This window comes from Panthera pardus, unplaced genomic scaffold (assembly GCF_024362965.1).
Source record: "Panthera pardus isolate Hobbes unplaced genomic scaffold, ASM2436296v1 HiC_scaffold_12, whole genome shotgun sequence".
Classification (NCBI taxonomy): Eukaryota; Metazoa; Chordata; class Mammalia; order Carnivora; family Felidae; genus Panthera; species Panthera pardus.
In genome coordinates, this window is record NW_026526677.1 from 53,494,878 (window position 1) to 53,509,984 (window position 15,107).

Here is a 15,107-nt window from a genome sequence, read left to right on the forward strand (position 1 = left end):
TTTTTGGATCGCCATGAAGGGGTGTTGACCTCATAAATCTGAGAGTCATGGTCATCACAGATCCTTGAAAGAGCAAGCAAGTATCCTGGGACAAATTTTGAAATTCCACATGACAGAGCAAGCAGATCTTGTCAAGGTCTTGTCAAGACCAAGCAAACAATAATGTCTGTGAATTCACAGAAACTATTTCCACCTGGAAAAAGTATGTGCTGTAATTTTAAACTTGTATCAGTAGCGTACCATAAAATGAGAAGAGTGATTGCAGCCCATCTGGAAAGCTGCTTGGAGGAGTTGTGTACAGGGCAAAGGTGGCCAGATGAATGAACATATTCTCGTTAGGTAGTATGACTATCTATCTCAATATATCTGAGACAACCCAGGATTATGCAAGTTACCTGCAGTCGTTTTAATATCAACCTATTTTCACTTCAAAGGTGTCCCAGTTGAATGATAAATCATCTTATCTTTAGGAGTCAATAGTCATGAGTGGTTGGAAGTGAGAGTGACTCACATGACCCTAACTACTCTCTACTACCCTCTGTCCTCAGGACCTGGGGCCTGTGTCACCGTGTTCGACGATGGTCACTTTCAACCTGAGCAATTACAACCCAGGACCCTTCATTCTGGTGGGGATCCCAGGCCTGGAGCAATGCCATGTGTGGATTGGGATTCCCTTCTGTATCATCTACATTGTGGCCGTGGTGGGAAACTGCATCCTTCTCTACCTCATCGCGGTGGAGCGTAGCCTTCACGAACCCATGTTTTCCTTTCTCGCCATGCTGGCCGTGAGTGACCTCGTCCTGTCCACAGCTGGTGTTCCCAGGACACTCAGTATCTTTTGGCTCAGGGCTCGAGAAATCACATTCCCAGGGTGTCTTACACAAATGTTCTTCCTCCACTATAGTTTTGTCCTGGATTCAGCCATCCTGATGGCCATGGCATTTGACCGCTACGTGGCCATCTGCTCTCCCCTGAGGTACACCACAATTCTGACTCCCAGGACCATCATCAAGATTGCAGTGGGCATCTCCTTTCGAAGCTTCTGCATTATCCTGCCAGATGTATTCTTGCTCACACGCCTGCCTTTCTGCAGGACACGCATCATACCGCACACATACTGTGAGCACATAGGTGTTGCCCGGCTCGCCTGTGCTGACATCTCCGTCAACATCTGGTATGGCTTTGGTGTCCCCATCATGACGGTCATCTCAGATGTGATTCTCATTGCCGTTTCTTACAGCCTCATCCTCCGTGCCATCTTCCGCCTCCCCTCCCGGGATGCCCGCCACAAAGCCCTTGGCACGTGTGGTTCCCATGTCTGTGTCATCCTCATGTTTTATACACCCGCCTTTTTCTCCATCCTTGCGCATCGCTTTGGGCACAATGTCTCTCTCACTTTCCACATCCTGTTTGCCAACCTCTACATAGTTATTCCCCCTGCACTCAACCCCATTGTCTATGGAGTGAAGACCAAGCAGATCAGAGATAAGGTCATACTTTTGTTTTCCACCAAGGCTACGGAATGATGTTTCAACGTGCTATGGAAAAGCAGATATCATTGTATAGGGGTTATTAATGTAGCAAGACTGAGAAAAGGGCTACTTCTAATTGAAGTGAGAACTGCCTGCAGGTGCTTTTGCATACAAGGAAAATGGTGTGGTCTCTTTAAAGGACTTTCATTATTCTATATATAAAAAAATCCTTGATGGTGTGTTTGCTTCTGGAATATGAAGTTGTATAGGATATGATCAGTAAGAAGAGGTGAAAACAGAGAGCTGACTTAGCGTAAATGGACAAAGGAATACAAATTTGGAAATTGACATTTGACTCTGGAGAGAGAAAAGTGTGTTATGCACAACAGAGACCCTGAGGAAGTGAGACTAAAAGTGAAAATATCAACAAATAATTCATTATTGAGGGGATTGGTAGAGGATTTAGGACATTTATGATAATATTCAGTTCTCACTAGTGTTCATCATGTGCTTCTGCCATTCACTTTATATTCCCTCTACCCCCAACAGACACACACATGAAATCATTCATTACCAGAGCTCGGAGCAGCACGATCAACCAGCAGTGTTGTGACAGGGAGGAGAGAGCATGTATTTCTCAACACCTGCATTCTAGCTCCAGTGCTGGCAGAAGAGAGGAGCTTTTAGGCTCCAAGACACTGAGAAAGTGAGCCGCAGAGATGTGCCAGGAGACCTCAAGCCAGTTCAGTGACATAGCGTAGTAGATGTTTAAGTCCCTGTGGGACTTTTATCGACAGAGTGTGTTTCCTGGACTGGAAGAGAGAATCAATTACAAGACACATCAGTGCAGTGAAGGGGGATGAGGAGAGAAAATCTACAAGAAATTGACGCATACATGGCAAGATGCATCTAATTCCACAGGATTAGATTAGAGACAACACTGCCGTGTTCAAAAAAAGATCTAGAGTTCTTACAATAAATCTTTTTTCTTCTTTTGACCATTATCCGCCGATTTGGAATTATTTGTTGGGTACCCACTGGATTGCAACACGGTTCTAAGCATTCAGGAAATGAAGGTTAACGATACAAAGACTCCGCCCTGATCTTGTGGAGCTTATATTCTCAGGAGAGTGACACACGAGAAACGAGAGAACAAGTTCTACACCTTCAAAGAGGGATGTAACCGATGGAAAAATGCAGCGAATACAGTGATGCACTACAAGTGGACGAGGAGGACAGGGCAGCGAGGACCGCAAAGGCAAAGGCCCTGGGGCAGGACACAGTGTGACATGACTGTGCACAGAGCAGAGGCCAGCGTGTCTGGAGCAGAGCGAGGCGGGGATGCAGGAGCAGGGAGGAGGGGGGAGCGTGGCCGGGTCCTGTGGGGCTGGAATCATCGGAACCTCATTGTAGGAGGAGGAAACTGATGCCAGCAGAGTGAACGTGACTTTTCCAAGGCACACAGCGGGGCGGTCATCAATGTGGAGCTACACTAGACTCTGCCAACCCCCAGTTCAGAGTTTTCCCCACTTGACACAACCTCACTCTCGTAAAAAAGAAAACATGAGTAGGAGTATCAGAGCCCATTTTTCTTGTTTCTGTGAAGCCTCTTGTCATAAATCAAGCCACATCCTTCTAAGGGAGGAGCCTGCTTTCTGTGCCAGCTGCTAGAAATGCCCTGAAGAGATGATTTCTTACTCTCTTCTGATTATTTCCATTCTGCTGAGAACATGGATTAGCCAAGAGCTGCTATTTCTAAAAGCTTACTGAAGGAAAAGTAAAGAAAGAAATTCTGAGCTAATTTCGAAGTACGTAATCATTTCATCCTGGTAGGATTTCACACCAGTGGTTATTCACCAGCACACACAAATCACTCCCATGAAAGCTTTATGACCTAGAAAAACCTGAAAATGAAGAGATTGCGTCCTGCTCTGCCTCCTGTACTTTCTTCCCACCCTCTATCTTTGGCCCAGTTATCTGTTATTATGTTTCTACCATTCTTCCCCAGAAGAGTTAATTTATTTTTATGAATTATGGTCTCTTTTCTGGTAACTCTGTGTCCTAGTGTTCATACATGATCTTCCTGAGGAATCTCAGTGTCTGCTTTCCCACTTCATAGGCTCGGTGTTACGATTCAACAAATAATGTACATCTCATGCTTTGCAGATTGTAAAATACTAATCTAATGTTAGCTACTGGCTTAGTATTTCACTAATTACCACTGCCATTCTCATCTGGAAGGGGAATCTCAGCAGCATGTTCAACTCTGAGTTCATCACTGACATTTATTTTTTAAATTTATTTCATATATTTATTTTATTTGTTAAACTTAATTTATTTTTAAAATTTACATCCAAGTTAGTTAGCATATAGTGTAACAATGATTTCAGGAGTAGATTCCTTAACGCCCCTTACCCATTTAGCCAATCCCCCCTCCCGCAACCCCTCCAGCAACCCTCTGTTTGTTCTCCATATTTAAAAGTCTTTTTTATTTTGTTCCCCTCCCTGTTTCTATATTATTTTTGCTTCCCTTCCCTTATGTTCATCTGTTTTGTATCTTAAAGTCCTCATTTGAGTGGAGTTATATGATACTTGTCTTTCTCTGACTGACTAATTTTGCTTAGCATAATACCCTCTAGTTCCATTTAAAATCCTCCCTCCACTGTACTGCTTATGGGAGGAGAAAACAGGTTAAATCTGGTGTTTGTCTGCCTCAAGGTCAAATCTGCTGTCCCAGCTGCCCATAACTCACTGGTGGCACTGTCTGAAAACATTCTGTTCCCGTGTCAGACCATGAATGAAATTATGTGTTCTGGTTGATTTAAAAGAGAATAATTAGGGGCATGTGGGTTGCTTAGTCAGTTGAGCACCCACCTCTCAATTTTGGCTCAGGTCATGATCCCTGCAGTCATGGGAAGGAGCCCTGTGTTGGGCTCCATGCTGAGTGTGGAACCTGCTTAGCGTTCTCTCTCTTGCTCCCTTTGTCCCTCTTCTGTTCTCCCTCTCTCAAATTAAAAAACAATTAAAGAGAATAATTATACAAATATCAGCAGGTAATTTTCTCACCCATAAATTGTCTTATCCTGTATGTCTTTCTTTTTGTAAATTCCTCATCCCCGGTGTTAGATATGGGATTAAAACCATAACAGTAAGGAATTGAACTGTTTTGCTTTCCCATCTTCGGAATTTAGAGCTAGCTGTATTCTACAAATTTATGGGTTCATGGATGTGTCTCTAAACCCTCTCTTCCAGACATCCCACATGTCAGCATTCTTTAGGTGTTTGTGATTTTATCCCATTGGGCTTTACCTTAGCCGGCTACTTGCACAGTGTACCTAGACCTGACTGTGTAGATATGTTTTATATATTAAGCCAATGACAACTAAATGTAGTTACTGTGTTCAGAAGTATAATGTAGGCTTTATAAAAATGAGGAATGGAACAGATTTACAATGTCTATTTTAGAAGTAAGGGGGCAGTCGGGGCACCTGGGTAGCTCAGTCGGTTAGGTGCCCGACTTTAGCCGAGGTCATGATCCTACGCTTCCTTAGTGGGTTTGAGCCCCCTGTCGGGCTCTGTGCTGCTGGCTTGGAGCCTGCTTCAAATTCTGTGTCTCCCTCTTGCTCTGCCCCTCCTGCTCTTGTGCTTTGTCTCTCTGTCTCCCCAAAATACATGAACATTAAAAAAGAAGTAAGGGGGCAGTTGGAGGGGTTTAAGTCTTGTACCTGCCATTTTGAACCTATATTATTCAAGTAAATGTACAACGAATTTTTCTGTCATAATTTCAGTTCGGTAACATTCATGAATTAACCGTGTAGGAAATAAAATGCATACAAACTGCCAGCACTGACATGTAGCAAGTATTACCCACTGCTGTTTACAATCATAAAGCTTCTAGGCTGGCAAAAGGAGTAGGTAACCTACATAGATGCTTTGCTCAGCTGATCTTATGTGTTGTGATGAATGGCCTAGGGTGTTAAAGAAACACAGAGGAAGCATGTTCAATCATTCCTATGATGCAAGGAAAGCTTCCTGGCAAAGTTCATTTCTGTGATGGTCTAGAGGAACACAAAGATACTGAACCTCAAGAAAAAGGGGAACAGCACCTGACAGCTAGAGGGGATCGCATGAGCCTAAGTGGGAATTCATGCGTTTCAAAAATCTGCAAATCTAGTTTAATGGAGGAATCATCCATAGTGATGATGGCATTGCTCAGAGAGGTTGCAGATGTTGGTCAGTGAGAATAGGGGGACTAATAAACTCATCTTCTGTGGATGTAAGAAGCTGGTTGGAATGTCAGTAGATGAGGTTTATGAACTATCTCATAGCTTGATGCTATTGTTGGCATTGAAAGTGAATAATTTGCCACACATTCTTTATTTCTTCTTGCAAACTAATTGAGAGATAGTCATAGGAGTTAGACAAATTGACATACTAATGTGAGCATTATTTCTGGTTGTGTCAAATTCAAAAATGTGATATGAGTGTGTATTCAGGTTTACTTTCTACTATGTTATTTTCAAGTGTAAACTTGGGAGGGCATACCTTAGGATGAGTCAAGATCTACCAAACAATTACCATGTCTCATTTTTCTGCTGAAGAAAACCATTGAATCACTAAGGTGGACATACTTTTATGTAGACATATAGAGAGAGGCCTCTAGAAAAGCTCCTCTCAAACTATCAATAAGGAAGGACCACATTTTCCAATTCCCAAATCTGTAGAATAAGGTTTTTGTAAAATAAAGTAAATTTGTCGAAAAGTAAAATTTTAAATAATCATAGAACATGGAAGTCTCATCTCTGTTATTGTGTTGAAAGCCATAAAATATATTATAACAAGGATTACTATACCAAATTCAGGAAACAAATGGAAGACTGCAGAAATGTGCACACTGTATCTTGAAAGTGTGCATATTGGTGTTTACTATAGAGAACTTATATTACATCATGAAATTTTGTCATTCTGTGATTATAGTTAAACAAAAAGTTACGAATAGAATACTGAAAACCTTGTATTAAAAGCCTATCTATACCTTTTGAAGCAATGCCATGCTGTGCATATCATATTTAAAATGTTACCGTATCAAATGAGTTTGCATCTTTCTGGTTAATTTTTCTAACATAGTTTGGCTTGATGTCAATGCTACGTGTAGGCAATAATTTATGATTAAACCATTTTTTTGTGTGTATTGTTTGCTTAGGTATTGCTTTTTTACTGTTAGTAGTCAGGAAACCTGTCTCCAAATGGTCTATTAACAATGATAAGAGGCATGAAATTAAGGGCCACTATTTAAGGAAATCATTTCATTATTTTAAGGACATTTGTTTCTGTCTTTTGTTTAAACTTAAGCAAACAATGTTGTATTTCCATTATTTACCTTCTATGCTTCTTTAGTAACCACTTCCAACAATTTATGCTAGACACTTACATTAAATTCAAATGATCCTTCAATGAAAGAAATGGAGTCAGGATTCTTGAATTTCCTTGATGTTGATTTTGTTCAATGGAAAATGAAATTCAACACATTCTATTAAATTTGTATGCTGTTCAGTGATTAATTTTTTCCTGATGTCTAATATAGCCCTTCACTCATTTTAATGAAGATTATTTTATGAAATATGTCATAACATTCTGTAGAAACTTTGTTCTTCCAAACTTCTATATTTACCTCTAAAACTCATTCCCTAGTGAAAAATACATGGTTTGTAAGCATTCAGCATATTAACAATTCCTAAGTTAGTCAAATAAGAAAATCTGGCTGGCCCATTCATAGCCTTAGGAACTGAGACAAACAATGTTTCCTATTTTGAACAAACTCTAAAAGTTCATTCCGTAGCTCAAGCATCTCAGTAGAACTTTTCTCCATAATAATTATTACTCTACATCAGGCAGTACTTTTTATTTTTGATCAGTTTCTGGGGTATTACACAACAAAGAGAATCATCTTGAATTTAACACATTAACTTTCACACAATTCCAGATTCTTGTTATAGTACTAATCACATTATTCAGCTTAGCTAACTTATTTTTTATACCAAGTCTTTTGATTTATGCTCTGATGTAAACTCCATAATCTTGTTAGCTACGGCAGTGTTTATTTTTTCCTATTACTCTTCAATCAGAACATACTTCTACACCACACATAAACCCTAAACTACATTTGTTGACATTGTATCCTTCATAGTTTTATAACACTTCAGAAATAGTTGAGTTTGTCAGCAAGTGTTGAAACAGCCTAGGCTCTTCCCATCACACTTCTTTGTCTGTTTATAGAGCTTGGAGACAGAAATGATGCCAAGTGACGATGACTCTCCATGTCTGGGTGGCACTCGGGTGTGTTATTTGTGTGTGGTGAGGCACGTCTCCATCTGAGTTCTCTGTGCCCCTTCCAGTGGTCCTGCCTGGTCTCTTCCTCTCCTGGGTCCTGAGCCCATCAGGTATAGAGACCTGGGACCAGGAAAGTCGGCAGACAGGACTGCAGACCGCTGCTAATTCCTCATTAACAGTGCACAGCTGTGACCAGCAGCTTCTCAATCCCCCATGAGGGATGCAGGGTCCAAGCCCTCCCGAGGGCCCCGAGAAGCGACCCATAAGTCCTTCCCACCCATCCCTGCTCTCCCCCAGGTTTGCCCCGGGAGCACCTGTGGAGTCTCCCAGGTCACCAGTGCACTGACACCTGAATGGACCAGCTGGAGCAGTAGGGACTGAAGCAGCACTGGGTACGTGGAGGCTGGATGCCCTTCCTCGTCTCTAATCGCACCTCCGCAGCAGAGAGGTGAGAGCTCCCGACCCCTCAGCAGCAGGAATTCATCAGCCGAGATCAGGCACCCCCTAGACAGGGTGTGGGGGCTCCTGAAAAGTTCTCCTCCCTGTGCCCTACCTGGATTTATCCCACAGTGAGCCAAGCACTGAAGGTGCTGCTAAATTGCCCATCCCCATGGGATGGTCTGAGAAGCCTCTCTGTCCTGACGGAAATAGGTGGTTCAGACTCTTTTTCAGAGAACAACTTCGGGGTGCAAAGGAGAGCATGAGGCAGAGGCCACCGTGGCCGTTAAGTTTCAGAACTGAGGGTGAGGTATCAGCACCCCCTTCTCACCCTTTCTGGGTCAGAAAAATGTGGAAGGTGTGGGCTGGGGACCAGGAGTAGGGATTAGAGGACAGCATCACCACATTCTATTTTCTGTGGAAGCAGTCTTGTGTTCAACTTTCTTTTCTTGGCTCCATTGGCAAAGGAAGTTCTTTCTCTTTCTGATCAATTCTTTTTTAACTGTTTTTTTATTTTTGAGAGAGAGAGAGCAGAGGAGGGGCAGAGAGAGAGGGAGATTGGGTCCCAAACAGGGGTCCATGCTCACAGCAGAACCCAATATGGGGCTCGAACTCACGAACCATGAGATCATGACCTGAAGTGAAGTTGGATGGTTGACTGAGCCAACCAGGTGCCCCTCATCAGTTCTAATCTTATACTCTCAGCCTATCTTCAAGCCATAGTTTTTTCCAAGTTCAGCACTCCTGTGTTTTCAACACTCTTTAGTTCAGTTCCCATCTCATCTTTTTGTTTTTGTAACATATATTAATGCATGATTGATCAGGTTTTGAAATTGAGAAGTAGAAAGGCAGAGGAAAGGAACGCAACAGGAATGGGCTCAAGGAAAATTATAAGTGCTAAAAGTAATAATGATTATTCTATCTAACATGCTTTGGGGATGCACTGTGTTTCAGGCAGAATTGTTTTATCCATGTTTTTAAAACTTTTCATTGCTTTTTAGGTGAAAACATCATTTCACAATTCAATTCATATACTTTAGATCAAAAACTGTTTTTGATGTGGCCTCTTCTCTATGATTATCTGTGGAGAGCCCGTTCTGCTGGTCTTTGGGCCATGTTGTGGGTTCGTAACCCTGATGTGAGTGTTATTTGGCATATTCATGGGATGAGGTGAGTTCAGGATCCTCCTAGTCTGCTATCTTCCCGGAAGTCCCAGAATTGCTTTACATGTTATTTTATTTATCCTTAAAAAATACCTGTAAAAGAGACACATTTATTCTTTATCCCTACTATAGGTAAAAGAGATAAAGGCTTGGAGAAGTTGAGAATCTCAACAGCTCATATGTGGAAGAAGTAGGATGTGAACCTAGATAATGTGGCCTTGGAGCGTGCTCTAGATCTGAACCACTGGGCTGACTTGGGAATACTCGGGAACAAGGAAAATGGACCTTTGTGATAGGTTTCCCTCTCACTCCTTCCTTCTCCACATTCAGGATGGGGATCTCAAATTCTGATGAAATGAAGTTCAAAGTACTCAATCAATTCAGCCCAAATCCTATTAGAAAGCTGGGACTTAGCACATATTGTTAGAGTTCAGTTCTGGAACTCTTCCCTTCTGCCTTCTTTTTGTCTTACTGCTGCCAGCCACATTTAATATGTTCTTGTTCTGCTCTTCCCTGGAGGGAAAACTTGTCCCTCAAGCCCCTTGGGCAGGACACAGTACGTGAGCCACTCTGAGGACAGGGAGGCTGTCTGAGAAGGATCCATAGTGAAGGACAAGGGAGGACACGGGCTCTGGCCTGGAACCCACGGGGTGGAGGCATCAATGGAGGGAGACGGGTCTCAGTCTGCAGCAGGTGCAGGCAGGTCTGTGCGCCCCCAGTGACCCTGCCAGTACAAAGGTGCGCACGTGTGAATGGAGTCAGAGTGAGGACACTGTCAGCGTGGAAGTGAGACCCAGGACCAGATGATCTGCAGAGTCTGTGTGAGTGGCAGAGGTGGCCTCTCCTGCCCAAAAGGAAATTGCTGTCAAGTGAGGAACATGGCAAGGCTTCTGGGAGAGAAAACAGTCCTGGACTGGGATGCAGGGGTCCTTGTTCCATGTCCCAGATATGTGTGACCTTAGCTTTTCTGTGCATTGGTGTCCTGATCACGGAAAGGGTCCCAAGACAGGGTGATACTGTGCATGCAGCAGCACACAGGAGAGGCCCCAGGACTTCAGCCCTTAGCTCAGAGACGTTGCTCTGCCTGGAGCTCAGGAGGAGGGGCATCCTACTTCCACCCCCTCGACATGTCCCTTGGCAACTCCTGACTCAGAGAAGATGCTGAACTGTGTGAGGCCTGGAGACCATGTGAGACTGGGCAGAGGGCAGAGCAGGCAGTGAAAGATGAGAAGCTGCAACTGTGTCTATAGAAAGCCAGGCACAAAGCAGAGGCTGAGGCTGGAGGTTGGGAGCAGGGTCTTTGCCTCTCCCTCTCCCCTTTCTCTTAGCCTTTGAGAGGAGATGGAAGGAGAAGAAGTGTGGACTGTGGGAATGTGGGATATGGGGCAGTTGTCCCTGGAATTTTGCCATAAGGAAGTGTGTTGATAGGGCCCACACCCTGAGTTCAGGACTTTTTTATGGGGCCCCTGCCTGGTACAGGTCATGTTTGTCCTGTGGTTTGGGGAGAGACGTTCCCAGGCCCTGAGGGTGTTGACATCTTTCTTTCCTTGGAAAGGCTGGCCCTGTCTTGTTGGTCCTAGAATGACATCCCCCACCCATGGGTCGTCAGGAGGAGAGGAACCCATGGGTCCCCCACCATGAGAGAGTGTAGACCTGACCCCGTGACTTGGCAAAGCCTTATTCTTCAGAAGGAAGTTCTGGTTTCTAAACCAATAAGACTTTTATTTGGAAAGTCTATCCTGGTTTATTACCTAACACTTCTCTGCAAGAGTCAAAATGTAGGGCTGTGAAAAAAGGCCCAGGAGGCACTGCTGCAGAGAAGCCTAGAGCACACATGGACCATGAAATGCTTGATAGCCATCCCTCCCGCCCCCATGCCCAGGCCACTGTATTCTCTGCTCACCTGCCCCTTCATTCCCTGGAACAGCTTAAAATACCAAATGCAATATCTCATGAAGTTCATGGACATAACTGTGGTCTTTAGGAAGAGCGTGGAAAGCACATTTAGCTTGCATCCTTTTTCTAGGCTGTTCCTTATCCACCTAAACCCAGGTAAGTAAAGTTTGTCCACATCCACCATTGGATGCACCATACTGCACTGTCATTGTGGTATCTGACCCAGTCCCTTCCACTGCAGCCAAACCGTGATGCTCTTCTGTGTCCTCTGGGTGATCAAAACTTTTCCAGACTGAGCTCTTCAGAACCCAAAGGGTCTGTCCATGGACAAAGAACAGAAGAAAAAAGAGCCACAAAACTGAGTCAAGGGATGAGTTTCTACACTGGTCAAAGCAGGGATTAATTTTCACAACCCAGGCATTTTGAACTATTATGAATAGAGCTGGAGGTAAGAATTTCAAAGCCATTGAAAGCTGGGACAAAATACTAGACAAACTAGAAGGAATATACTGTTTGGGAGGGTAAGTGAGCTAATAAAGTGGCTTCTGGAAAAAGACTTTGGAAGAGGAGCTTTGTCTGAGCACCTGTGGGTGAATGAATGGAAAAAGAGCCATTCCATATATGCTTCCTTCTGACTTATAGCTTCCCTGGGGTAGAGGGGGGCACAGAGAATGTTGGCAAGATTGGGCTTGTTTGACACGAATAACTTCCTCTGGGACAGGTCATCAGGAAAAGCATATTCCAATGCTTTCATGTGCCTGGGATGTTGAGGAGACATTCCTCCCAGAGATGACTGTCAGAAGAGTGTGGTCTGTAATCAGATGAGTTTTGATTCAAATACTAGTTTTATTAACCAGATGGGTATCCTGGAGTAGGTCTGTTGACCTGTCAGAAGCCGGATTCCTTCATTTATCATATGGAAACATTAGCAAACCCACAGATGGCTAGGAAATCCATAGGCCAGCATAGGGCTGTCAGCAAATGCTTTAGTACCCAAAGGCTGGACCCTCACCCCCACCTATCTGAAATCTCTGGGGAACTGATGATTGCTTCTCACAGGCCTCATTCATACCCTGCAGGGACAGAGCCAGGTGGAACCAGGAGATGGAAATGGATCCTGTACTGGCTGCTCTCAACCAGACTGTGCTCATCTCTGGGCCCGGTCCCTTTGTCCTGCTGGGGGTGCCAGGACTGGAGACCTTGCATGCCTGGCTTGCGGTGCCTGTATGTCTGCTGTACATGGCTGCTTTGGCAGGGAATGTCCTTCTACTGGGGCTGGTGGCAGCTGATAAGACACTTCAGGCACCCATGTACCAGCTGCTGGGGCTTCTGGCAGCTGCTGACTTGGTTCTGGCCACATCCACGGTACCCAAAGCTCTGGCTGTGCTGTGGGGCCTGTCAGCAGAGATCTCTTTCGCGGCCTGCCTAGCTCAGCTCTTTGTTACCCATGTGGCCTTCATTGCTGAATCTTCAGTGCTCCTGGCCATGGCCGTGGACCGCTATGTGGCCATCTGTCAGCCTCTGCGCTATGGGGCATTGCTGACACAGCGTGTGGTGGGTGGAGTGGCGGTGGCTGCCGTGACCCGTGGTGCCTGTGTCATGGCACCCCCTGTGGCCCTGCTCCAAAGACTGCCTTACTGTGGGCAGCGGGAGCTCCCCCACACCTACTGTGAACACATGGGTGTGGCTCGGCTGGCATGTGGTGACACGCGCCCCAACGTTTGGTACGGACTAGCCACCACACTTCTATCCCCAGCACTGGACTTCGGGCTCATCGCCACTTCCTATGCCTTCATTCTCCGTGCTGTCTGTCGCCTGCCGTCCCACGGTGCCCGCTGCAAAGCCTTGGGTACCTGTGGGGCCCATGCCAGTGTCATCACTCTCTTCTACACACCCGCTCTCTTCTCTTTCCTGGCCCACCTTTTCGGCCGCCATACGGTGCCCGGCCACATCCACATCCTACTGGCTAACCTGTATGTGGTGGTGCCCCCTGCCCTGAACCCTGTGGTCTATGGAGTACGTACCCAACAGATCGCTCAGAGGCTCAGGCACTTGCTTCGATTGTGCTGGGTCGGAGCCGTAAGGGGTGTGAGCCCTGAGAGGGCCTCCCATAGCAGTGAATGAGCACATGTTTTCTGCAGCTTGTGCGTCAGATGGCCAAGTAGTGCTACAGCAATCCTTGGAGCAGAGCTCTGACCAGGGCATCTTCATCATCTGCCGATAGGTGGCGCTATGGTCACCCCAGCCCTGTTCCCATCTCGTGGACAGAATGCGCACTGAACACATCTCGCCACAGGGGTCTACCGTGTCTATAGACTTTTCCTGCTCTTTCTAACTCTGTATGGATCTCCACAGTTGCATCTCACACACATAGAACAGACTGGGCCTGGACTGTGGCAAACAGGGAGGCCCAGGATGCAGCCTGGTCATCAAGATCTCATCTTTCCCCATCACTCTGACCAGCCAGGGCCAGATTACTGAAAGGTTGCTCTGAGTGGGGCCTTTTGTATAGCGCATGACGCTAAGTAGGAACTCCATGTTTGCTGAAGGAATGAAGACAGGAGGGCCTGAGGAAATGGCGCAATATGAATAAAAGAGCACACAGCTCTGGAAATTGATGTGCTTTCTGACCTGGAGACTAACACCTAAATCTTGAGAGAGCTGCTGGTTCTGGGAGGGAAGGCAGTGGACTACCCCATGCTGCCCACCTAAGCTCTTTCTCCTGTCTGCTCATGTGCCGAGCCTTCCCCTGCTCTCCCGGCTAGATCCCCTCACTAGTTTTCATTGGCAGAATATAGGAAGATGACCCCAGCACTAGTTGTCGTGATTCAGGCTCTGTGTTCTTTCATACTTCCTCCTTTCCATCCCTTTTTCCATAACGTTCTAGTAACACCCACCTGCGCAGTGATTCGGGATAGGTTTTCTGCTCCAGGTAGCTTAGGGTTCCCAACTCATTCCTCTCATACCTCCCTAACCTCTGTGGCTCCTCTGGGACAGAGGCTAGGCCACAGGAGCTGATGGAGAATGGATCCCAGGCCGTGAGCAGGGAGTCAGAAGGTGAAAATCTGTAAAGCAAGATGAAGGTATGGTCTCTCATCAAGGATTGCCCAAGAGAGTCCAAGGCATTTCTTCCTGGAGTCATCCATTCACTTAAGCTCTCTCATCCTTTCCCTAGGAGGAAAAGTAGAGACTTCATATGCCTTTCTCTTGTAGGTATTACGTGCTGGGCAAAGGGCTATAAAGGACGGGATGCATTAGCAAATGGCCTTTATGCTGAATGTCTATGATATCTGAATTGGGGTTGCAATGACAAGTAGGAAAATAATAAGGGATACAAATTTCTCAATGGGAAAATGCAGTCTTCATAGGAAATCTGACATCCTCTTAGGTATTTGGGGGTTTGAGACTCACCACTGCCTGGGAAGTTCTCAGTAGACATAGTGGAAGAGAAAGGGGTAATTTCTGGTGGCCAGCCCTAGGAACACTGAGCTATGACTCAGGACCAACTCTTCCTTTTCTTTAGGGTACCCCAGGTACCAGGCCCAGAGGACCAGAGGCTTGACAAGAAGATATTGGGAGGGGGCTCTCTTGAAGGACAGGGAGTGGAGGCTGCTGACATCCGGAGCTTGAATTAGCAGATACATTTGAATACTAGTTGGGTGGGATGGAAACATATAGAGTGCTCAGAACAGTGAGGAGGACAGACTTCTAGGTGTGAGGGAAGGCACAGAGCAGAGCAGCCAGCACTGTGCTGCTGAAGCAATCCCCCCAGATTCACAGCTTGGCCTGCATCCAAGGTCACTTAATT

The 15,107-nt window shown here is 45.4% G+C and overlaps 2 protein-coding genes across 2 annotated transcripts; both read left to right on the forward strand.

The window, feature by feature from the left end:
* Window positions 1-578: 578 nt before the first annotated feature.
* LOC109260009 (olfactory receptor 52H1) lies at window positions 579-1,526 on the forward strand. Its single transcript, XM_019437996.2, has one exon. The coding sequence runs from the start codon at window positions 579-581 to the stop codon at window positions 1,524-1,526; it is 948 nt and encodes a 315-aa protein (XP_019293541.2).
* Window positions 1,527-12,403: 10,877 nt separating this feature from the next.
* LOC109259988 (olfactory receptor 52D1-like) lies at window positions 12,404-13,423 on the forward strand. The gene has a single exon (XM_019437983.2). It carries the CDS (start codon window positions 12,404-12,406, stop codon window positions 13,421-13,423), a length of 1,020 nt encoding a protein of 339 aa, XP_019293528.2.
* The last annotated feature ends 1,684 nt before the right edge of the window (window positions 13,424-15,107 follow it).